Source organism: Calliopsis andreniformis, chromosome 1 (genome assembly GCF_051401765.1).
Source record: "Calliopsis andreniformis isolate RMS-2024a chromosome 1, iyCalAndr_principal, whole genome shotgun sequence".
Lineage (NCBI taxonomy): Eukaryota > Metazoa > Arthropoda > Insecta > Hymenoptera > Andrenidae > Calliopsis > Calliopsis andreniformis.
Window position 1 is genome coordinate 10,000,001 of NC_135062.1, and position 24,042 is coordinate 10,024,042.

General features: G+C 40.8%; 2 protein-coding genes across 6 annotated transcripts in view; one reads left to right on the top strand and one right to left on the bottom strand.

Annotated features, from left to right (window-relative positions):
• The window catches only part of LOC143188561 (uncharacterized), a 121,208-nt gene that overhangs the window by 36,343 nt on the left and 60,823 nt on the right, over positions 1 to 24,042 (top strand). For 2 of the 5 annotated variants that reach the window (XR_013003600.1, XM_076393479.1), the window contains exon 1: positions 19,834 to 19,956. The exons of 2 other annotated variants lie outside the window; for them this stretch is intronic. Coding sequence is in view for 1 of the 3 variants with exons in the window: in XM_076393479.1 (XP_076249594.1) it covers positions 19,896 to 19,956 (61 nt within the window). In the remaining 2 variants the exon portion in view is untranslated. Of the gene's footprint in view, positions 1 to 3,340; positions 3,443 to 19,833; positions 19,957 to 24,042 lie in introns of those variants that run through there. One more of the 5 variants, XM_076393166.1, reaches the window with a different exon arrangement.
• The window catches only part of Tet (tet methylcytosine dioxygenase-like), a 129,419-nt gene that overhangs the window by 29,165 nt on the left and 76,212 nt on the right, over positions 1 to 24,042 (bottom strand). The window lies entirely within an intron of this gene.

The window sequence follows — 24,042 nt, forward strand, 5'->3', positions numbered from 1 at the left end:
AAGGGGCGGTGTGCACGGTCAGAGAGGCTATTTCACGGGAGGATTTTGTTTTGTAATTGATCTTTACGGTCACACTGATCATCTCGATTGCTGTTTACATTATGTAACATGTGATTGGTAATTAGTAGGTACGCTTGAGAGAATATTATGAGTTTGAATGCTATGTAGGGCTAGAGTGCCAATTACTATGCGCAAACTGATTACTGTACACATAAGTACGTATAAGAAGATGTTGCACCATTAAACTGGAAATTAAAGTATATCGTTTATATAAAATTAAAATATGGTTTCAGTTTTATAGTGCTACATCTTGTTATGGGTGGAAACACGGGTGAGGAGGAAAGGGGCATGGTAATTAGTCAGCACACTGTAATTAGCACTCTTACTTTATGCAGAGATAACTCATTTATAATTAGTAAGGGGAGTGTGGCTGTGTGGAGTTTACGAGGAAAGGAGTTTTTTCGATATAGGCTCGCAGATCGTTGACGCAGTCTATAGCAAACATGTGTTTTAGATTAATTTACGTACTTGGTGCTTCTCGTAATATGCAGGCGCATACCTATTAGGTTTTACTGTGAAGAGTATACGTCCCAAGTGATAATTATTTTAATTTACATGGAAAGATTCAAGATTAAGAATTCTATAGCGTCACTAAAGATTCTACAGGAAGATCCATATTTTTCAAGTGAATTTAAGTGCTCATTTGTAGCCCTCGCTAATATTCACAAGACACATCTTAAACAAGAAACAACCCTCAGAAGTACAAATACAAACAGTTCCAGTAGCTCCAGAAGAACCGAAGCTATCCCCTCAAGTTCCCATCAAAGCACACAATTCCCTCTTATTATCTCCCATAAAATCTAACATCCACCTTGAATGACCCAAGTTATATCCAACCACTGTTGCATCTCCAGTAAAGCAATTTTTCAGCAACTCAGGTACACAACCTGAGCCTTGTATCTCGACGAGACTTAGCTCGCTTAAAAACCCTATCGCTCGGAGATAACTCAATAGCAGAGCACGAAATAATTCGCTCCCCGAGAATTCAGTTAGTCCGTGGAAGAACACGACGATGGGGGTCGCGTTCAGGCGAAAAGAGTTTCGTAATCGGATCGGCGACGACGTTACAGAATATTACTGATTGTATCGGCTTGTGAATTTATCGGGCAGGCTCGCTGGAAATTTATGCAATGGAATTCAATTTACATTTATGACGAGCGAGTCCCGCGCGTCACGGTCGCTGCAACCTGCCCGCCGGCTGGGAATAAACAAGCACCACTTTATAATCTCGGGGATCATTACTCGACAACGAGAAACGACGCGCCTCCCACTCGTTCGTGGATATCATTCGCACCTATCGAGTCGCGTGAATTAACTGCTGCCTCGAATCAATCGGGAGGCTCTGCTTCTGATGGTAATCGCGATTGGTGGAAAGAGACTCTAATCCAGTGGCGCTAACAGTAAGCTAATTTGTCAAGCAGAGACTCAGGTTTTGAGTGGAACTGTCTTTAGTGAAATTTTTAAAAGGGAGATTAAGTTTGTAAACTGGAGCCTTAAATTTAAATTATTGTATTGGGAAATGGTGCAGAATTTTTTCATGAGATTTTGAAATAATTTATTTGTAGATTAACTGTGAATGTAGTCTGTTTTTTGTTACTGTGTTTTGTAAGAGATGATTGGTAGGTAGTTGAAGAGACTGTTGTGATGAAATACAGTTCCACTTTTTGTGCTTGTAGTTTTTTGTAATTCTTTTTACAAAGTGGAACTGCCTTCTGATTATCACAATTTCTTCATTAATAATTATTAATAAGAACGTCTAATAATAACTACTCCATCAAGGTGGTATCCTAGAACTATCAATCTTTATTTTAAAGAATGTGCTTTTCCCCTTGAGAAATTTCGTTATTCTTAGGTGTGAATCTATCGATCTCCCGTGAATAAATACTCTCTCATGGACCTCTGAGAGGATACCAGAAATAGTCTCACTGTTTTCATGAATCATAATTTAAGTCGCAGTCCACTGTTTAACGTTTTATCAGCCGCTCTTATGTACGACTCCAGCGACTCAGATTCCCTATCGCGCGTGAACCTAGAACTTTAATTCCGCTGCTTATCACTGCTAAAAATATTCATCCTGTTCCCAATTTAACTTACGAGATACAGCTGTAGTAAATATACTCCCATGAATAATTGAAAATTCGAGACAGATCTGCTCCGAAACGTACCAAAGAGGAATCTAACGTCTCTGGGGGTTCTACTTTTTCCCCTAATCTCACGGTCAGTGACCTCCGCGAGAGGAATTCTTAAATGGCCCTCGAACGGTTTCCTAGGGCTCATAATACGACTCGAGCATGACTCATTAATGAAACACGTATCCAGTTCTCGATGTGCTGTTCATGTGTCATGGTTCCTCATCAGATAAACCGAGAAGTGATTCGAAGCAATAGGATTAAGAGTTCTAAGGTTAACTACCTTAGAATTTTATATCTATATAGAAGTGTTCGTATTTTCAGATCCTCACATTTTCAGACTCTCATATCTTCAGACTCTTATATCTTCAGATTACTACATTTTCAGAATCTCACATTTTCAAATTCACAAATTTTCAGACTCTCACATTTTCAGACTCTCACAGTTTCAAATTCTCAAGTTTTCAGACTCTCAAATTTTCAGGCTCTCACATTTTCAGGCTCTCACATTTTCAGGCTCTCACATTTTCAGACTCTCACACAGTTCCAAATTCTCAAATGTTCAGACTCTCACATTTTCAGACTCTCACAGTTCCAAATTCTCAAATTTTCAGACTCTCAAGTTTTCAGACTCTCGAGTTTTCAGACTCTCAAATTTTCAGACTCTCGAGTTTTCAGACTCTCAAATTTTCAGACTCTCAAGTTTTCAGACTCTCAAGTTTTCAAATTCTTAAATTTTCGAATTTTTTAATTTCCAAAGCTCTATATTTCCAGATTCCCAAATTTCTCAAATATTCAAACTGTCCAATATCCAAACGATCAAACGTCGAAACGTCTAGGTATTCAAATAGGTATTCAGATTTTAGAACAAGAAGTTCCCGCAAGAAGTCAAGTCAATTTACGATGCACTTCAATTTTCCGCGCGGTGGCTGCATCAACGTGCGCCAATCACGATCGTCCGTGCGTCACGTGCGTGCATAGAGCGGAGCGTGAGTTTATAAATAGACAAGGTCTTGGGCCCACGCTAAGCCCACAGGGCGAGAACGCGTCTCGTCACCCGCTGAGATATTTTACTTACGACACCGCGGGACAGGCGAGCGAGACGCGAGGGATCACGATTATCGGTTGGCAGCAACACGTGCTACTAGTAAGCTTCTGCCTGGGAGACGGCTCGACTCGGCTGGAACTGTCGCCGACGGAAACGCGATTTACGAAGCGAGGGCGTGCCAGAGCCGTGGTGGGACATCGGCGACGTGAGTATCAATTATGAAACGTGTCCGATCGCTGTGAGGAGGATCGAGTTTCTCGTGTTGCATGGGCTGAGCAGATTGGTACTTCTGTACGAGGAATTCCTGGGTCTAGTAGATACTATCTGAGAAGACTTATGGAGCAGGAAACGGCGCAAATTGTGGGTAAAATGTTGGAGGATTTTCTGAGAGTGTTGAAATGTAAATTGGTCTCGTTTGAGTTTAGGTTTGTAGTCTTGGCAGTCTCAGTAGCTGTGTGTGTTTGAAGGAAGATTCAAAGTGTCACAGGTGGAGTCTACATTGGTCAGTTTAGGTGTGCAATAGTCTCAGTAATCTCAGCAGTCTCAGAAGATTCATTGTAAGGTTTGGGAATTCTTAAGAAGTCTCTGACTATGGCATAGTAATCTCAGTTCAAACCTCAATGGTCTCAGTAATTTAGTTTAATTGTTAGTCTCATAAAACTCTCAGTAATCTCAGTCATGTTTTAGATGCCTCAGCAACCACGACTCAGTCGCAGATTTTGGTCTGAGTCTCATATAATCTTCAGTGGTCTCAGCTAACTCTCAGCTAAGTATCAGTCGAGCTTTAACAGTCTTAATTAATTTTGAACAGTATAGGTCAAACTTCAATGGCCTCAGTTGAGTTTTAGCGATCTCAACTAGTTCCCAGTGGTCTCAGCCAAGTCCTAGCAGTCTAAGCTAGACCCCAGCTGTCTCAATTAAGTCTCAGATATCTCAATCAAGCCTATGCAATTAAACCCTACTAAATCCACGTCTCAGCGATTTTACCCTAAATCACAGTAGTCTCAGCACCTACACCAAAACTCTATTTTAACTCCTAGCAGACCGAAATAATTAGTTTCAGTAACAAGAAGAGTCTCTCTGATCTCAGCAAGCCCAATCCAACTCTCTTAGCATCAAAAGCAGACCACAACCAATACCCACACAAACTTGAACATGCTACACACCTATAAAACCTCGTACAACGATATCTGCTTACGAAACGACCCACAAGTCTCCTGTGGAAGTCAAATGCCACGCTCAAACGATTTACCGTCATTTTAATTCCGCAGAAATGAGTCACGTAACATCCGAGTCAAGGCCAGCCGCTGTTCAGCAGTATTTTACGAGCGAACCGCTCGATTCCGTGGCACCAGAACGCGAAGTGGACGCGCGTCAAAGGAAGCCGTATTTCTTGACTGCACGTCGGTCCTTCGTACTGTTTGTCAAGCCAAAGGGACCATTGTCAGGCTTATTTGCGACTCGCGAACCCTCGGGACCGCGTAAAAGCGAAAACGAACTGGCACAATGGCCACCAGACCCACGGCCGACATCTTATTTCACCGCCATACGAGTAATCACGACTTCGATCCTAGCCTCGAGTCTCGAGGCGGCTCGAATATCGATTGACGCCGCGCGGGAGGCATCGAGAACTCGTGAGCCTTCTTTACTGTCGAGAGACTCGAATCAGTGGTCGTAAGGCGAAACGATCTGCGTCACATTTTCAGAAAATTCGAATTAAAATCTTTATTAACGTCTGGAATACAGAATGTATACATTAATATCCATTAAAGGGTATTAAAAAATTTTTTCACTTAAAAAGGGGAGTTCAAGAAGACACTAGTTCGTGAGACAGTACTGAAGAGGAAATCTTTAAACGCGAATGTTTCGAAAACAAAACCATGTGACTCAGGTCGTTCGCCGTGTAATCACAGATATTATTACCGATCTCTAGATTTAAGCGTTCACCACATTAAGTCCTTCTCCCGATTACAAACGATCGTAATGTGTCAGTGAAGATGACAGTCGTAAACCTCAGCCCAATGTCGAGGAGACTATCCCCCGCGACGATTTTATTGTCCCATCCGAGCATGTGTCACTCGGAGCGCGTCGTTAACTTCGAACAGCCTCTGTCTCTCCTCGTATCTCGTGATTTTGTTTTGATCGTTTGTCCGCCGGTAATTATCGCTGCGATCAGTGGACGATGAAAAGCTGGCTCGTCAACGCGACCTACGACCCGTAAATTCTCTGTCCAATTAAAAGTTTCTAATTGTGGCGGTCGTCGAATGGGCGCGTTTCGTTATAATGGGACACGCTTTGAAAAGGCTCCCGTGGATTCGACGGGTAATTCCCAGAGAAAAATGTTGTACTGACGCGTGTTTGCCTCGTAATGCGATATTTTCAATAAATAGGAGATACTGAGCAGAAATAATCGTGCTGCGCGAACAGGTAGCAGATATATCATGTTCTGAATATTTGGTGCACTTGCACCTGCAGGGTGCAGCTGTACTGTACGAAAATACGGTGAAATATTTGAGCAATTGAGTACTTGAAAATTTGACAATTTGAATATTTGATAATTTAAATATTTGAATATTTAAAAATTTGTATATTTGAATATTTGAAAATTTGAATGTTGCGATAATTTACAAATTCTGACAATTTGAAAATTTGAAAACTTCGAAATTCTGATAATTTGAAGATTTAAAAATTCCGATAATTTCAGAATTTGAAAATTTTTAAGTTTGAGAATTTGAAAATTTGATAAATTAAAAAGTTTGGAAATACCTGAATTTAATGTTTAATAACTTGAATATTTGGATACTCGTAAATGTGAGTGTTTCAAAATCTGAACATTTAATAATTTGAAAATTTTGATATTTGAATATTAAAATATCTGAAAATTCCAATGGCACTAATAAAAACTACGCTACAAAAAACATGAAAGAATATTCAAGATGTGCTCACGTAATAAAACTATAGTGCAATTAACTCGATCTTCTAAAGCACCTCTATTCGACTAAATTGCAATGCACTGAACTACCGTGAGTGACTAACTCGATTCTATTTACGACGTTCTATGTGCAAATAAAAGGGATCAGTAGCAACATATTTATTACGAGCATAGCGATGGTATGATACCACTTCTGAATGTAAAAATACTGCAGATAAGGCGATTTCACGTAACGACGATACTCTCCCCTGTTTTCGCGCGATTTGGTATAAATAGAAACCACTTGGCTTCCTCGATACCACCGCGGGAAATCAATCAACAATTTCTCCTCCTCGAACATAAAACACTAACTCCTTTAAAATACCAATCTCTTATCGAGTGCAAACATTTTCAAAAAATACTCCCCGAAGTTTTCTCTCAGCTAGAACCCACCACCAAAACATAAACGTTCTTCCTCAGGGGAAGCTCTTCACTTTCCACTCATAATATTCAACGATCGAAGGGAAACGATCCTTCAAAGGGCGAACGTCGAGTCTCCCACAGAAAAGAGCCAGCAGGGTTTCATTTTTCTAACCAGGAACGCATTTGCATCTCTCTGTTCGCGGGCTCATTTTTCCGACTATCTCGCTGGAAATAAATCAGCCTTGAGCCACGGAACACGCCACACAGGCGGTAATAAAAAAAAAAGAGGGAAAAAGTAAAGTGGGGGAGGGAAAACGACGAAAAAGAGAAATGTCGTTCCCTCTTTATCTGCGCCCCATAACGAGGCTTTTTAACGACGAACATAAGTAAAAGCGCATCCTGCCCTTAACGATAGAAACCGAGCGCGGAAATTCATTAAGGGGATGAATTTCAATGATCCAAGCACCGCGAACATGAATCTTGAGGATCGAGAAAACTACCAGGGTCTTCTGGCACCCTGATCGCTGTGCCATTGACGAATCGTGTTGGCGGGAGTTGAATCGAATCTTTCACTCGTAGCTCGGGCGAATTTTAAAGAAGCGAACTTTTATCGAGAGCACGTGCATCGTTATGTGCGCGTTGAGAGGTCATTCAACAGGTTTTTGAATGTTTACCGACTTCTGGCTATTCGTGTCGCCTTAAATAATTCGAATCGATGATTTGTTTGGTTACCTGAATTAATGCTTGTAATTAAAACAGCATATCGATTTGGATTTCTGCGAGATACACGTGGATTTTAATGTTGATTCATACTAATTTTATCTCGTCGTTAAGTTTTATACGAGATTTTCGAGTCCGGAGAAAATTTTGTTTCGAATAAAGATATCCGTAAAGTGAGTGCTTGAAAATCGGTAGCACGCATAAACATGAATTTATTTCGAATAATAAGCTACATATCTTCATTACTTTCTTTATTAAAATAATTTCCGCTCGCCTGGCGAATTTAATTACGGCGCGGAATATTTGATTATTTCAGATTATTGGATTATTTGAAGTGAAATGAAACAATTGTAATTGAGAAACGAAATGCTTATAAAATAAATGTACCTATATTAACGATAATATTATTAAAAAATTACCATACGCATGTGCATGTCGGTCGGTGCTTCTTCAGGAAAACTCGAAACGATAACCGAGTCGTATCGCTCCCGTAGCATTACAACCTCGAATCTCTCGATTCGTATTGGTCCGCGCTCGGATCGCTCCGTTCGCGATACCAATGTTATACTCCGTTTAACTAGCGTCAAGGACTAAAACTATAGTTAAACGCTCATTTCAGCGCAAGTATAGCGAACCGTTTCGTCATTTTATTGCCTCAGATAGCAACAACGAACCGACGGCGTTCGGTTGCGAAATAACTTAAAACTTTACTTCACTCCATCAGGCCAGGTAAAACGGGGAACAATATTCCTTTCCAATTTCAGCTTCGCAAACGGTGTTTTATGCTTTCGAAACGAATACAGCCGGAAGTTTAGCCGTCGCTCGAAATTCGAGCGAAACGAGAACTTTCCTTTTATCCCTGACCCTATGAATCTATGCAGCAGAGAAAATTGAATGCACCGAGGATGATTATACCCGTGGCACACGTGGCCAGATAATTTTGAAGAAACGTCGGAGGTAAAAAAAAAGGGAAAGATGGTTGGAGAAACGATGGGTCTTTTGCGGAAAGATGATGGCTCCTTTGAAACGTCAATCATCGATTAGGGAACGCGCGCAAACGAGCCATTCTCGATTTTCTCTTGCCTCTCGTGAAATGGCCCCGGGACGAGGGACCACCTGGACTGGAGGTCCCTAAGTATCTATACACCGCTGCCCATAACTTGGGAATTATTTTCAAGATTGAGGAAAAGGAAGGCTATCTTGTTAACAGGTTGAATACTTTCGCGATTTTTTCACGTTCTTTAGGGTCCTTCGTTTATGTAAATTGTAGATATCTTGTTTTAAGAAAGGAAAAAGAACGGAATGAAATTTCATGGTTACTTAGGTATTCAATGTGTTTAATACACAGTTTATGTACGCGGATAGCGATAAGCAATTATTGAACAAGTTTTTGTTGGTACTTATGACAGTGGTCTAAATCAAACCTGTAAAAACATTTAATTCATTACTTATTTGGTATTGCTTTGATTTAAGTTACAAAAGAAATAAAAAATTCAATTCCCTCAAATTTTTTACTTAGACCAGTTTTATAATTACCAGAAAATTTGCTGGACTACACTAAACCAGAGAATACTATAAATATGGTATAACTTAAAATACTAACTTCGAGACAGAACCAATACTTTCCTACATAACACATTTATGTAATTTAATTAGCTAAACTGCAGATCATGAAGATCAAAGTACAGAATTAGATATCCAGAATCTGTTAGAAACATTCCCAGAAATCGTAATCCAAATAGACCTATAGGACAGTGAATATACTAATACTCTACCGTGAACCTCCATCTTGTTATTAGGAAAATGTTCCTTTAATTTCATTTCCTTTTATCAGAAATATAAATCCTACCTCACAGAATTGATGGCAAAAATCGAGACCATTTGGAAATACTATTGAAGCTGTTCTGCTTTTCCAGCACAGAATTTCTCACGTTATGCTCTCACCACGTGGCTCGAGCACGTGGCCGTTTATTGGAACGAGAAATGCAGTTCTCGATTGGGCGGCACGCCGCGACCCGTTTTTATTCGACGCGACACGCGGCTCGTCGATCGCGCGATTACTCGCGCTCTTCCCCTTTGATGCAACGATACGCGCGCGTTTTATTGACAGCTTACTCGCGCCTCGTTCCGGTTCAATGATACCTCGCCATTCGCAGTGGGAGAAAGAGGGAAAATCGAGAGAGATACGAGGAGAGGAATATTTCATTGAAATTTTGTTCAACATCTCTCGCTTTTTTTTTCGAGTTTCTGTTTGCACGTGGATCCACGTACGATATAAAGCAGATTTTTTTCGCGTCTGTGACAGGATCGGAAAATTGATGAATTTTTAACTGATACAGTTCACGTTTTTAAATATTGCAGAGAACATGGACAGTGACTCAGAGAATTGTTCTTGGATATGACGTTCGAGATCTATTAAAAGAATTGACATTACCAGCGAAGAGATCAACACGACTAAATAAATCTACTTATTAACTCAATTTGCATAGAAAATCCTTGAAGCTCTATGACAGCTCGAACCTTCCGGGAGTGTGGTGGTGTCCTTGCACAAGAGGACACTGAAATTAATGTTTTCTATCATTACCATCTATTTAACGTTTGCTCCCACTTACCAGTCACATCAGTCAAACATCACGCCGCGAAACGTATAATTAGGCGTCAGACTTTGTACTCTGTCGATTCTACCCCTCTCGCTACTGTTTCAAACGGGTTCAAATTTAAAATTCGAATTTCGAATGCTCCATTCACTCTACTCGCGGTGACTAGCTATTTCGAGGTAGAGGGAACCTTGAATGAAAATCTGTCAAGCCACGTGGTGCAACGCGTGGCCAATGACCGTGGGGCCGTTCCACTCTCGATGACTCGGTGATTGAAGCTGAACTGGCGCGAAATTTGAAACTGACTGTGTAATTATTTTATGATGAACGTTTTTTGATGCAAACTCGATGGTATTTTTATCTCAATTTTTCTATTTCTTGGAGTATTTAATCTACACTTTTTAGAGCTCATTAATTGTCTGGAATTCTTTATTTTTTTGGAGCTTCTTATTTTCCTGGAGTTTCCTATTTCCCTGCAATTCCTCAATCTCCTGGAATTCTTAATTTTTTTTAGAATTCTTCAGTATTTTAGAGTTTCCTATTGTTTAGAGTCCTCCACTTTTTTAGAGTCCTCCACTTTTTTTAGAGTCCTCCACTTTTTTAGAGTCCTCCACTTTTTTAGAGTCCTCCACTTTTTTAGAGTCCTCCACTTTTTTTAGAGTCCTCCATTTTTCTAGAGTCCTCCACTTTTTCTAGAGTCCTCCACTTTTCTAGAGTCCTCCACTTTTTTAGAGTTCACCACCTTTTTAAAATCCTCCATTTCCTTTACTTTACCTGCTCCCAACTCGCAAAAATATAAGTTTAAATCAGTGGTATGTGAAGTGATCTCGAGGTCCAATTTTTCCACTTCACGAGCTCTCATTAACTGAATTTAACTTTGCACCCCCTATCAAGACAGTTCTGACCAACTCCTAAATATACTAAAGCATTTTGAGATATGATTGGCAGGGCACAGTAAGAAAGCTCAGCGCGAGGGAAAAGACAGTGACCCCAAATCCAGCTTCTTTTAGCCACGACTTTTCTCAGCGGTGGTCCGTTTTCTCGCGAGAGGAGGAAAGCAGAGCCTCTGCTCGAAAGACGGAGAATCTCGCTCGCGGGACGAGCTAGCATAGGACACATAGCTTGACCTGAATTCCACCGAGCACGATAGACACGTCGAACAGTTGCGTAACACGCGTGGTTTGTGAACTCGACGTTGTTTCGCGTACGCGCTGGGTCCTTGGGAAAAAGGGCTCGAATAGATAGCCAAGAACCACGTTACATAATTTCCCAAAGAAACGGGAGCAACGATGACGTTCGGCTCCTTTGCGCTCGTTGTCTTCGCGACCGATACCGCGACTCGCGATTAGGAGCTGTGTGCCACGTGGGTCATCGGTGTCCCTCGATATTCGGTCGCGAAAGATGCTTTGCAAGTGTTTTTTAGACTTGAGAAAATATGTAACCGAGAAGACTGTAACTTGTCGAGAAAATTCGTTGTCTATTTACAGGGAAAATTGATGTATTTTGTGATGAGTTCTTTTTCGTGCCATTGAAATGAGTTTAATCAAATTTTCGTGAGTATTCTAATGTCGATAAATGGCGATTTTTCTAACTGATCTTTTGAAAAAATTGAGACAATGTTTAATAGATGGTTCAAAAAGTGATTTTTATTATATATATATGAATATTATTTTTTAAATTTCTTTGATTAGCGTATTCGATTATTTTTCTACACTTGATTTGTAAAATTTAATTGAATTTGTTTTTTTGGAGCTTCAAGAAGTCTGAAAAGATGGTGGTTGAAGTGAATAAATAGAAAATACATTTTAACAGGGGACCTGGTTTTTCTACAAATTATAATGTACGCTACTTTAGTGCACCTTAGAATTGGAAGAAATTTGCTTTTAATAAAAGTCTCATGGTTTCCGAAGAAGAAGCTTAAAATTTGAATAATTGAATAAAACAGCTCTTCAATTATTACGAACACTACTTAATCTCGTGAATTAATTTTCTGTGCTCTCATCAAGAAACTGAGCCGAAACATGTTGACAAAGCTTCTGACTCGGCAGTATTGGTGTAAACAGGTCGCAGCGTTCGATTAAAAATCGGCTTGATTCGGCTCGACTTTTCGAGACCTGTTAATATGTAAAAACGAATACACTTGTTTAAGATTTATTTCACATTGATTACCGAAGAATTCTTTAATCAGTAAGCAGGAAAAGTTGCAACAAATTCTGAAGCGCATTTCTTCGCCTCGACGAGATTTCTTCGGTGGATTATCAGGCTCAAAGACAGCATTAAGAGAGATTAATAGCTGTACTCATTCAGAAGATGTAAACACAGTATTACGTCGTGTAACATTTAACGCGGGAGGAGTTCATTCGTTTTTAATCGTTTTCAAAAGCATCGCTATAAGTTTGAAGAGGCATTCGCGGTTGGGAAATGTTCCACAGTTCCATGTAACAGTTGGTAGAAAATAATTGCACTGCATAAAAGCGTGTGAAATGGTCATCCTGACCAGAAATAAAAAGTGCAGACTAAAAATAGAGGACGTTGATCGAACTCTTCTCATTAAGTATTCCCGACACCCACGCGAGTAAATGAAGCGAACCTGCCGTGGAACTAAACTAGAAGTACTTCGTTTATAAGCAAAGTAAGATAGCATTAAAAACGTAGAAATTTAATAGATTGATTCTTGTTTATAATTAACCACCAAAAAGAATTCAAATCTTAATTTTTACTTATTCTTTTGTATTACACAATTGTCATATTTGTTATAAAATAGAAGCTAGTTTTTTCCACGTAATGGAGGACACTCCAAATTAATTCCTGTCAGTGCATTTATCCCTAGTTAAATGAAATTTATACTGGTTGCAGCTCCAAAACCACAGATTCAGTAAGAAAAATTTCACTCCACTTTCACGATAAAAAATCGAGTAAAAAGTACCACAGCTAGTACACAAGACGCTCAACCCATCAAAAGGCAACATTTCTTTGAAATTCTGTCACTGGTAACCCTCAGAGACCTACCAGTCGCTCCTCCACCAGATTCAAACACAACCACCTCGATATAAACTCGATCTCTCACTCGCGTCTCCTCTGACTCAACCCTTCGCTTCACCTCGTCCTCGAAAACCTAATCTCAAGTTCTCTACGTCACAAGCCATTCTCAAAAACGAGTTTCTCTCATTCTCTTGGCAATCCTGACTCCAACTCACCGTGCTAGGATCGAGACAATGTTATTACTCGGCTCGAATTCTCGCGAAGTCACGCGTGTCCCTAGCTTCGAATATCGTGGTCGAAGGAAAAGGCATGGACGCGGTCCCCGCGTCGTTTTATCGCGCGTCTACCATCTCTCTAGGTTGCCTTGAGGATCCCAAGGCCTCCCGCCGTTTCGAACGCTTCGGAACGCGCTGGCTTCGCGTTCCCCGCGAGCACGTTCAAGAGGAAAGCGGCAGTCAGAGCCCGCGAGGAAAAGAACCTGGTTCCCGCTCTGGCGATTCTCGCGGGAAACTCGAAACATTCGGCGTTTCCTCGATGTAGACTCACTCGGCGAGTTTAAAGCGCGGAGCAGGTTTTTTCTGTCAACTTTTGCTCGTAATCCATGCTTGGTAACAGAAATCATAAGTGACAGTCTTCAAATATAAATACTTTAAATTTGTAGGGAATTGAAGAGTGAGTCTATAAGGAGGAAACACTGGGTCCTTGATATACACTCACTTGGTGAGTTTATAGCATGGAGCATGTATTTTCTGTCAACTTCTGATCACAATCCCACTGTAGTCTTATTAAGAATTCAAAGTGACAATATCTCGCGCCAAATAATTTGAAATTATAGAGAATGAAAGAGTGAGTCTATAAAGAAGAAACACTGGATCCTTGATGTACACTCACTTGGTGAGTTTATAGCATGGAGCATGTATTTTTTGTCAACTTTTGATCACAATCCCACTGTAGTCTTATTAAGAATTTAAAGTGACAATCTTTTGCTCTAAATAGTTCGAAATTATAGAGAATGGAAGAGTGAGTCTTGATATACACTCACTTGGTGAGTTTATAGCATGGAGCATCTTTTCTGTCAACTTGTGATCCTAATCTCACTGTGATCTTATTAAGAATTGCAAGTGACAATCTGTCGCTCCAAATAATTTCAGACTGTAAGAAATTGAAAAGTGATTCTATAAAGCAGAAACCCTGGGTCCTTGCTATAGACTCAGCATTGAGTTTACTGCATGGAGCACGTTTCCTCTGTCAACTGATCACACTCCCGCTGTGGTCACCGAATCATAAGTGACAATCTTACGCTCCAAATAATATCAAATACTAAATAACTGTAGAGTGAGACCATATCTCAGTACAGTAAAAAAGCTGCTCGTTTCTGAACTCACTGTGCACTTCCGGTGTCTCGTGCGCTAAGTATCCCGAGCACGAGCACGTCGAGGATCCTCGAATCCTTGCCTAGCCACTGTGGTTCACGAAACACCACCGAAAAGCACTCTGCGCGAGCCGAGAAGCCTCGCACAATGTTTCCGAAACGATCACACCGCCGATGTAAGCACGATTACCGTCGCGGCCACGCTCGCAGTCCCAGTCTCTGTTAGCACCTTCGAACACCGCGAACGAGTGACTGTCGCGATCCACCGACAGCAGGGGCTCACCGTGCACAGACTGCTCGCTCGCTCGGCACTGCCGCCAATAAGATCGATCGAGTTCACTACTCGCGAGAGATCACACTAGTCGCGCAGCGATCCGCCGAAAAACTCCCGTGGGACGCTTCTCCGCCCTCTGCAGCCCTCTTCGCCTGCCCTCTCTCCTTCCCTCGCTCCCTGCTCCCTCTCCACCCCCTCCTCCTAACGCCTCCCCCTTTCGTCTCCCTTCTGCCCCCCCTCTCTTCGCTCGTCGCTCACTCTCTATCCGTCCCTTCCTCTCTGTCCCTCTTTCTCCCTCTGTCCTTCTCCGCCTTCGCCTATGCGTTTCTCCGTGTGGTGCACAGCCTGTACACATACTCGCGGCGCTCGCGCACACCACAGTGTACACTTTCCCTCCTCCCTACGTCGTTGTCTCACTCCCCCTCCTCGCTCCTACGCTCCCTCTTCTCGTATTCTTCTCCTTCGACTCTCTCTCTCTCTCTCTCTATCTTCTCTCTTTCTTTCTCTCTCGACCCCTCTCTTCTGCTGTATATCGCCCGTCCCTCTGGTCGTCTTTTTTCAACCGAGTTATCTCTCAGTCGCGCTTATCGCCGGCGCGCTATCACGAATTCCGACGACGCTGGTGTCCCGCGGTGTCATAACACACCGTAACAGCCTGTCGCGGGCTATTAAAACCGGCCCGTTCGAGTTATCAAGCCAACAGAAGTTTGTGCAACGCCACACCCCTGCGGACGCGATTGGGATTGATAAGGGACGAGGTGTGATTAGGGAGGTGGGCGACGGGGGTCGGGGATTGGGACTTATTGGGGAGGTTCCTCTGGTGGGAGTGGGAGGATTGGAGTTAGAGGAACAACTGAGGCTCGAGGCCACTGTGCTCGTGATGGGGATCTTCTTCTCGGTTGATGTCTTCTGGTTTGGTATTATCTGTGTTTTGATTTGTGGTTGATGAGTGGGTTTGGATGAGTTTGAGTGGGTTTAGATGAGTTTGGATGGGTTTGCGTGGGTTTGGGAAGGTTTGAGAGTGTTTGGATAGGTTTGGATGAGTTTGAATAGGTTTGAATGGGACACTCCTGCAGATGCAACTATGGGGACTTGTTATTCAGGGAAGAATTTACTAATATGTGCATACAGTATTTTGGGTGGTTGTGAAGAGCAATTGTTATACGAAATTATAATTTAGCAAGTAATTTGAGAGACGCTTTTTAACAGCAGCTATTGCAGACATTTCTTAAGTGGACGTATACATATAGAAGTGTTCAGCCTTGACCTATTCTTTTAGTTCTTTTTGTCTGTACGTTTCTTTTGAATGTTGGATCTACGATGCAGAGGTGATTACCTCCTTCAGAACTAGAACTCTGTCGCGGATGTCAGTAGATGTAGATTGCTTATGATTACTTCCTGCAGCAGGAAATTTCCCAATAAGGAAAAGAGAACTCCCTCCACAAACTCACAAAAAATAACGTATGTATATTAAATGAAACTGAAAAATAGAAAGAAAGAGAATCGAACCATGTGGTCCTAGTTTCGATAAACTCATCCCTCAAAAGAGCTTAACCCTAGGACCACTAAAAGAGCATGAAACGAGGGCTTCTCTGATCCATAACTCAGAACATTTTCAATTTGAGCTACTTCCTTTCTCTCAAAAATTCTAAACCAATTCAACACCCCAAAATATGTAAAAAATATAGACTTAGAGGAATTACCATCAGACGATTCAAAGCCTACTACATATTCCTCAGTTCCTAGGGTCAAGTAGATCCTAAATCCCTCAGCCTTCAAAGAAACCAACAGCCCAGCGATACCTCGAGTATTCTACCCACTGTACCTTCCTCTTCACCCCCTCAATCAGTCTCTGCTACCGTAAAGAACCTTCGCTGGCTTCAAAATCGACAAGTATCCTCTCAATCAACCGTCCTGCGCGATGCACGCCCAAGGGCGTCCAAGAAGTCCGCTTGATGATCGCAATCGGAGGCTTCCCGCACGCGGCGAGCGTTCTGGTCCCGGCGTCGGAAGGGTTAATGGCCAGGAACTCGGTCTGGCAGCGTTCATTCGCCCATACTGTCGCTCCGAAGTCAGCCTACATCAAGCCCGCTGTTTCTTGGCCGCGGATCTCGTCACACGTCGCTCGGAAACGCTCGTGCCTTTTCGTGCTGATCCGCTTTCCCCTTCTGCCCACCATCCTCGACCCTCCTGTCCCTCTTTCCGTCTTCGTTCATGATTCATTCCTCCGCTTTTCCTCCCCCTTTCGATCCCTCGCTCCGTCTCGCTCGTCGTATTTCCATTTCTCTCCCCCCTCTCTCCTTCGACTGAGTCTCTCTTTTTGTCTTCCCATCGTTTTTGCCCACCCCTCGCCTCACCTCCCACGCTGAAGCACTGTCTCTCTTTCTCTTCTCTCTCTCTCTCTCTCTCCCTCTCTCTTTGCTTCACTCTCTGTCTCTATGGAGGTCTCTCTTTCCCACTCTTCGGTCCTCCCACTCTTACGCCTTTCTCCCTTCTGCTTTGAGCCCTCTATTCCCCCCTTACCCTTTACTCTGTACACCGACATGGAACGTCGAGACTCACCGCGAGACTCCCACCAAGCCTGCCAACGTGAAGCTCCCTAGCGATGGAAACGATGCCCTCTCGCGAACTGCATCGATGGCCTTTCTCTTGATTACGCGCCGTTGAAAGTGTTCGGTTTTTGGGAGATCGTGATGCTGAGATATTGTTGGGGTGATTAGGTTCTTTTGGGAGGTATGCTGAAGGTGAGGATGATGTACAGAGGGTGGCTATGATTTTTAAGTTGCTTGAGTTACTGGTATTGGGACGTTATCAGTAGTCTGTATTTTTCATGGATAAGTGATTTCTGAGCTTTGGGTATTATCTAAATTTAGAAGTGCGTACTTACAATGTTCAAAATTGAGACTTTTGAATATTCGATATTTCATAAGTGAAGGGGTTTAGATATTTAGAATTTTTGAATTTGGAGATTTTAAATGTATGCAAAATCCCCCAAAAGGGTTTGAAGCATGCAAAATTCTTTAAATTAGAAGATTTTAAATATGCAAAAGCTCCAAGTTTGAAGATTTCCAGTATGCAAAATCCCCCAGTTAGAAGATTTCAAGTATGCAAAATCCTCAAATCGGAGAGTTCCAGAATAATAAAATGAGCCATCAGAAGGCTATTTTCTCGATCAAGCCCGAGATACACCCACATTCTCTTGAAACTATAACGCTACCTCTATAAAAACCCACGACTTGGAATCACTTCAATTTGAAAACACAAGAATTCTTTCTGAAACCCATCCACCTACTAACCACAAAAAGATATAAGTGTGACATCTGGCTTTAGTCAAGACAAAACTGTGCGCGAATTGGGAATTGCTTCAATAATGGTTTCCAAATGCTGGCGCCTGACTGTACCTCGGTTATTGAGATTAGGGGGCAGTTCGTCGTTGATCCGAGTAGTTTAATTGGTTAGATCCTTGAGGATTTAGGGGTCTGGGTTCTCGCAGTTAATTCTGTTTGAGGGGGCTTGTCCCTCAGCAATGTTCCTTTTGGATGTTCCTCGATGTTTAGGCATCGCAGTTATATTGGTTGGAAGTCGGAGGACCTCTTGATTGAGCAATCGAATTAAAAGTGCTTGAGTGGCTACTGGTGATGATAGAGGAAACCTGATCCAAGAATTGAAATTTAGAGATGGAAATCTCGATAGATCGACTTTGAATATTTATTTTCAAATTTGTTCATTTTAAAAATATTTTTATATATAATTAGTACTTGAACAGGTATTTAGAAATTTAAAACTAAGAAAGGATTTAGAAATACGAGTATTTGAATATTTGGAAACTTGCTAAGGTGAAGATTTCAAAATTACGTAATTTCAGTGTTTAAATATTTGAATATATGTACTCATTCGAAAATTTGGATACGTAGATATGCACTTAAATTCTGCTATACTTGTTTGAAGGTTAAAAAATTAGCAAATCTGAATGCTTACTGGAATATTCATCATTGCAATATTAAAAATTTGAATATTTAAATACCGACGAATTCGAATATTTGAAAATTGTTTAATTTGCATACCGAGCATAAATTCAGTTCAATTAACCTCCCAATTTTCACTACCTCGAACCGAGCCCCGCACGTCCCCTCGAAGGAAACAAAAAAACCATCCCGATACCGATCAATCTCCCCCAATTAAGACTTCCTTTCTCGAAACCACCCCCTCCGGCGGAATAAATTAGCATAAAATCGCAGCGTCGTTGGCCGCCACGTTAACTGGTCAAACGAGCCCGCGTGGACTCGAGCGAAACGGCCCGCGAGCAAAAGGACCGTTCCACCTATCTATCGCGACATCGATATTTTAATTGTTCCAGCTCATCAAGGCGGCCCCGATTGCATCAGCGATCGCGCCATAACGGTCGATTAGCCGTGGCAACTTTCCTTCGTCCCGCTTCCACGGTTCACCAGGTTACGTTGCAATTTTCTGTCGCTCCGTTAATTTTCCTGGGGCGAAATATTTTTTTTTCCCCGTTTCCTCTTTTTGCAGAGAAGGCGGAAGAGCCTTGAGGGCGGTCCCTTGAGAGCCTAGCCCGTTCCATGACGCACTGTGCTCCAAAATAATTACACTCTGGCTAAGAAAAAGATATCAATTTTGAGGATATTCTGTTCTTTAATTCCTGGTGCCATTAAATTGATGCACAGTGTTTCGGAATAATTAGAAGCTGGCTACGAAAAAGGGTACAAATGAGAATATATAATTCTTTAATTCTTGGTATTATTATTCTAGCACACAGTGTTCTAAAATAATTGAAAGCTGATTACAAGAAGAGGAATCTTGAGAATATTTAATGCTTTAATGTTTGGTGTCAATAACTTGATGCACAGTGCTCCAAAATAATTAAAATGTATTTAAGAAAGAAACAAATTTCGACAACATCCAACTCTTTAATTTTCGGTGTCAATAACCTTCCTAGAGTCAAGGCACCAATTTTAACTGTATTGGAACGCAGTGCTAAAATTGCCTAGGATCGATTCCTCAGTACCTATTTTAAAGCTCCTCTCAATTCTAAATTTTTTAAATTCTAAATACCCCAAAAAATATCTGCAATTTCCTCTGATTGGTATATTCTGGAAGAATTTCTCAACAGGTTGAAAAAACTTCATTCACCAATCACATTGTTTACGAGTACAGAATTTTTTCTAAGAAAATATCGACCTTACAATTATCCCCACAGATATCAGTTGTTAGAGTGAATTAGCACTAGAAGAGTTAACCCTGATTCAGACCTGAATTTAACCTCAAAATTTGATGAACCCTCGTTTTCTAGTGGACGAAGAATTGTAAGAAAATCCTGGGACAAGAGATCAAAGGTGACATAGAACTTTTCTCCGCCAGATGGTCGTTTTGGGACACTTTGCGTCGCTGAATCGAGGGAAGACCCGACCGAGGTCCAAAGGTAGAGGATATCTAACAGCGGTGCGAAACGGTTCCTCGAGGGTTCGTTTATTAACGTCGCTGCAACTTGTTGCTGGGCTATCCACGCTGAATAACGCCCTTCTGACCTCGCCGGAAGCCTGCTTCTGTCCACGCCGCCTCCTTTCAAGGAAGCCAACCGCCCCCGTTCTGCGGCCGAGCTTCCGCGTTTGCCAAATCGCTTCTGCCACTCGGGGTGAGCGCGGTCGCCTCGCTACCCCCTTAGATTTGCTCAATTGCCGGCTTCCTCGGTCGCTTAACACGCCTCTTGCAATATCGGGAAATGTCTGGGAGAAATGCCCCAGGTCGGGACGCTCGACGTCATTGGGGTAATTTGGGCCACTGTTGCTTTGATCTAGTGGAGGTTTCAGTTCAACGGGTGTCGAGGCAGAGCTAGCTGGATCTTAACAATTTTATTGACACTCTATTTTCTGTCTCAGAGAAAATGGTCGTACAAGTTTTGTAGCTTCCTAAGCAGGTTTAAGTAGAGTGGAGTTTTGTAGGATCTGTTATAGAGCTTTGTGAAACTGACAGGGGTAAGTTGAGTGCAGTAAGAGTAGCGTTGTTGAAGTTACAAAGTCGAATTTTACTGATTCTGTTAAACTCAGGCTTGTTGGGGTACTTTTGTTAATTCTTAATGCTTTTTCCAAGACTATCAGAATAATTCATACCATGTTATATACAAAACAGAAGAATTCTCTATTAATTTCAACCCTAAAAGTGTACATATTACAGAGACATCGCGTTATAAGACTACTGTCTATCACAATTTTATATGGAAACTGTGTTCTAAAAAATACCGCGTTGTAGAAGGGTTCACTCTATCTACTTCTCCTCACTTTCTTATCACTATTACTACTCCCTATCATTCTTCTCATTTTTTTCATTACTATCTACTACCGATCTATCATAGGATTTTTTGACCCAGCTCTACCTGGCTCGATCCACTGTTCTTTCCTTATGATCATAATTCTTTTCGATGACACTGACCACGTGATTTACAGCAGCAGTTCACCCTCAAGGAATAGATTTCACTTTCGATTCGATCGTATATGTAACGTTTGCAGGTGCGCGCATTTTCTCGTCAGAGTCAGCGTTCCGAGTACGCTGATCCCGTGATTCATCGCGACGATGCTGCTCGCGATCACGAATTCTCGAGATCGTGCAGCCTTATCGGAGCGTGTGTGAGCGAGTGCACGTGCGATTCTGTGCATCCGCCAACGCAACGATTCGATACCCTTCGCGATGTTTGTCGAACGTTTGAGTGGATAATCCGATCCAGAGACTGTCTTGAGAGATAGATCTCATTATTAGCGATCGAATTTGGTTTCTATTTAACTTTGAATTGGGAACATAGTGGCGATGCGTGGTCAAGAGATATGGACGTTTTGGAGATAACTGAATGGGCTTTATGGACGCTCATAGGTTAATATAAAATAACATATAATTTGCTGCAATAATTATGTTACTAAGAAATTTGCTGTTTTTGAATTATTATTATACAGAATGGACTTTCTAGCGTCACGAGGTCAGTTATTTTCGTTATTAGTGCACCAATTTAAATTCTTTTTTTATAGATAATACGATTTCGCAAAGCAGTTAAAAGCTATTTAAGTTAAAAATTATTTAAAAGGAAAGGGTACAGGAAAAATCGAATGTCATCTTGTTAAAGGTCCTCTGAAATTGTACCATCTATGTATAACAGAAAAATTGGGATTGGTTCACTGACAAAATAATTGAGAAAGTAAGTGAGTAGTTATCACGTTAGGTGGTTCACCCTGTATTCATACAGTCATCAATTAATTGAGATCGAGATGAGATGTCATTGAAAATGAGATTATATTAAATTATATTATATTAAATTCATATGATCTCATTTTCCTACAAAAATCATGATTTTTGTGTTATGTCACTGTTACTAAGTGGGCAATATCTTCATGGTACTCGAAGAACTCATAATTTAGTAATTTTGTAATTCTGATATTTTATATAATATTCAAGTTATTGTTTGATGTAGTCGGTTATGTAACCCTGTAATTTATGTCATATTTCATTTGACTGTACTTTCAGTGATTTATGTGATTATATAAATATACTGTGGCGTGTTTCTCTTTATATTACAGAGTAAATATTTATTCGTGTCGTTGGTAGAACACTGATAACGTGGAAAGAATCGTGATGTCGTTTGTTGAGAACTGCATTCATCATCAAATTCTATATGTAGTATTATGTATCTCAGGTGTATTGCTTCTACTTGTCACAGAATTATTTATTTCAAAACCACGATTATGATTCATAATACATGTCCCATACATATTTTTTAGAGAAAAATTTCAACTTTTCTAGAGATTCAAAATTATCTGGACACTAATTTATCTTTAGGTTATACGTGAACAGAATATTTTCGAAAAACAATCCCAGAAATTGAGTCACTTTTAAAAAGCTCTGGGAATATTATTAAAACTTAGAAGTATTGTAGATTATATGTATAATGACAACCTTTATCTGAACCATGGGCTGTCTCTAACGTAGGAAAATAAGAGAGCAATATTTTATCTTATCTACGCGACTAGATAAGACAAGGCAGGTCCCAGATGGGACCCACAACGGAAATCGTGCCCTAATTCCATTTTCTATGAAATTGAATACCTTTGATTGACAATTAATATTTAATAATTAGTTCTCGAAGCTTCCTTCCCAAGTTATAAATAATTATTTTAGTTCAATTTCGATAAATGGATTAAGAGCAATTTTTACGATCAGAGATGCAATATAATTTGTAGATCAATCAACCTTTCCGAATATAATTAAAATCTCGTTAATCACACGTGCTTTTTAATCGAAGGTAAAATTTCACAGCTGGAACGATGGTTTTGGCGAGGGAGGAAAAATAACTTCGGAGGAAATCCGAAGGGGTGCAAAGTTTGCGCGAATGACCCCATAAATAACGCCACCAGTTCGTTCTAACTCGATTATTTTGCACACTGCTGGAACTTAATTTTCTTAATAACGAAAATTATAGGCAAGAGTTGGCGAAGGTTCTATTACTTCGCCGCGTGACACTTAATGGCCGTTCTTCGATAAAGGGTGCGGGTGGAGCATAAAAAAGGACATTTTGCGCCCTCGTGAAGCTGTGGCTTAATACATGGAATCGTTTGGATAGGAGAAAAATATTTAGTCTTTAAATTATTCGCTGCAGTAACTTTTTGACATCATTGAACACGTAATCTGTACTTACAGATCACTGTCACTACTTAGTGACTGCCACAATATTGGGTTTAGTTAAATTATTAATAATGATCTTATAGATATTTCTGTAAAATTATGTGAAGAATCACGTAAATGAATAAACAAAGAAATCCTAAAATAATAGATATTTAAAGAAATCCTAAAATTGTAGATATTAAAAAAATAAACTGTATTTATATTTTAGATTTCCCCTTCACATGGCAATTTAATAACAATTCGTCCAAAATATCTCTTGAATTTTCTGTTACATTTTATACAACATATTGGACACACTTGTATGTACATAAAACGACCAGATACATTATGTAAGGTATTTCTCACAGATATTTAGTGGATGACCATATATGAAAATATGTATCGTCAGAGGCAGCAAGCGTGCTCTCTCAGAACCGACTCTGAAAAGTGTCCTCGATTTCTTTGAACGCTTGAAGCACACACATGGAATCCTCCTCGCTGGTTATACAGTTTAGAAAGTCCTCTGGGCTGGCACACTTATGCACCATCGCGATTTAGCCTGTACCATTCTTCCATTTCACGCTAATGATCCAGTTCTCTTTAGGCATCCTGCCAACTGTTCCTATTCACCCTGCCTCTGAACTTCGAGCCTCCCTTTCTTGCTCCCCCACTAATTACTGCAATTCTTCAATATCCACGCGATCAATCTACCGACATATTGCAGCGACTTTTGTTCGAGATTCTCAGGAATTTGCAATCAAGCTTATGAAACTGACGATGAGCCCTGACTCTGTCTTTATCAGCCTTTCAAAAACTTATAATGATAATTCGAATTTCTGAGTGAGAGTGATATGTTCAGAATCGA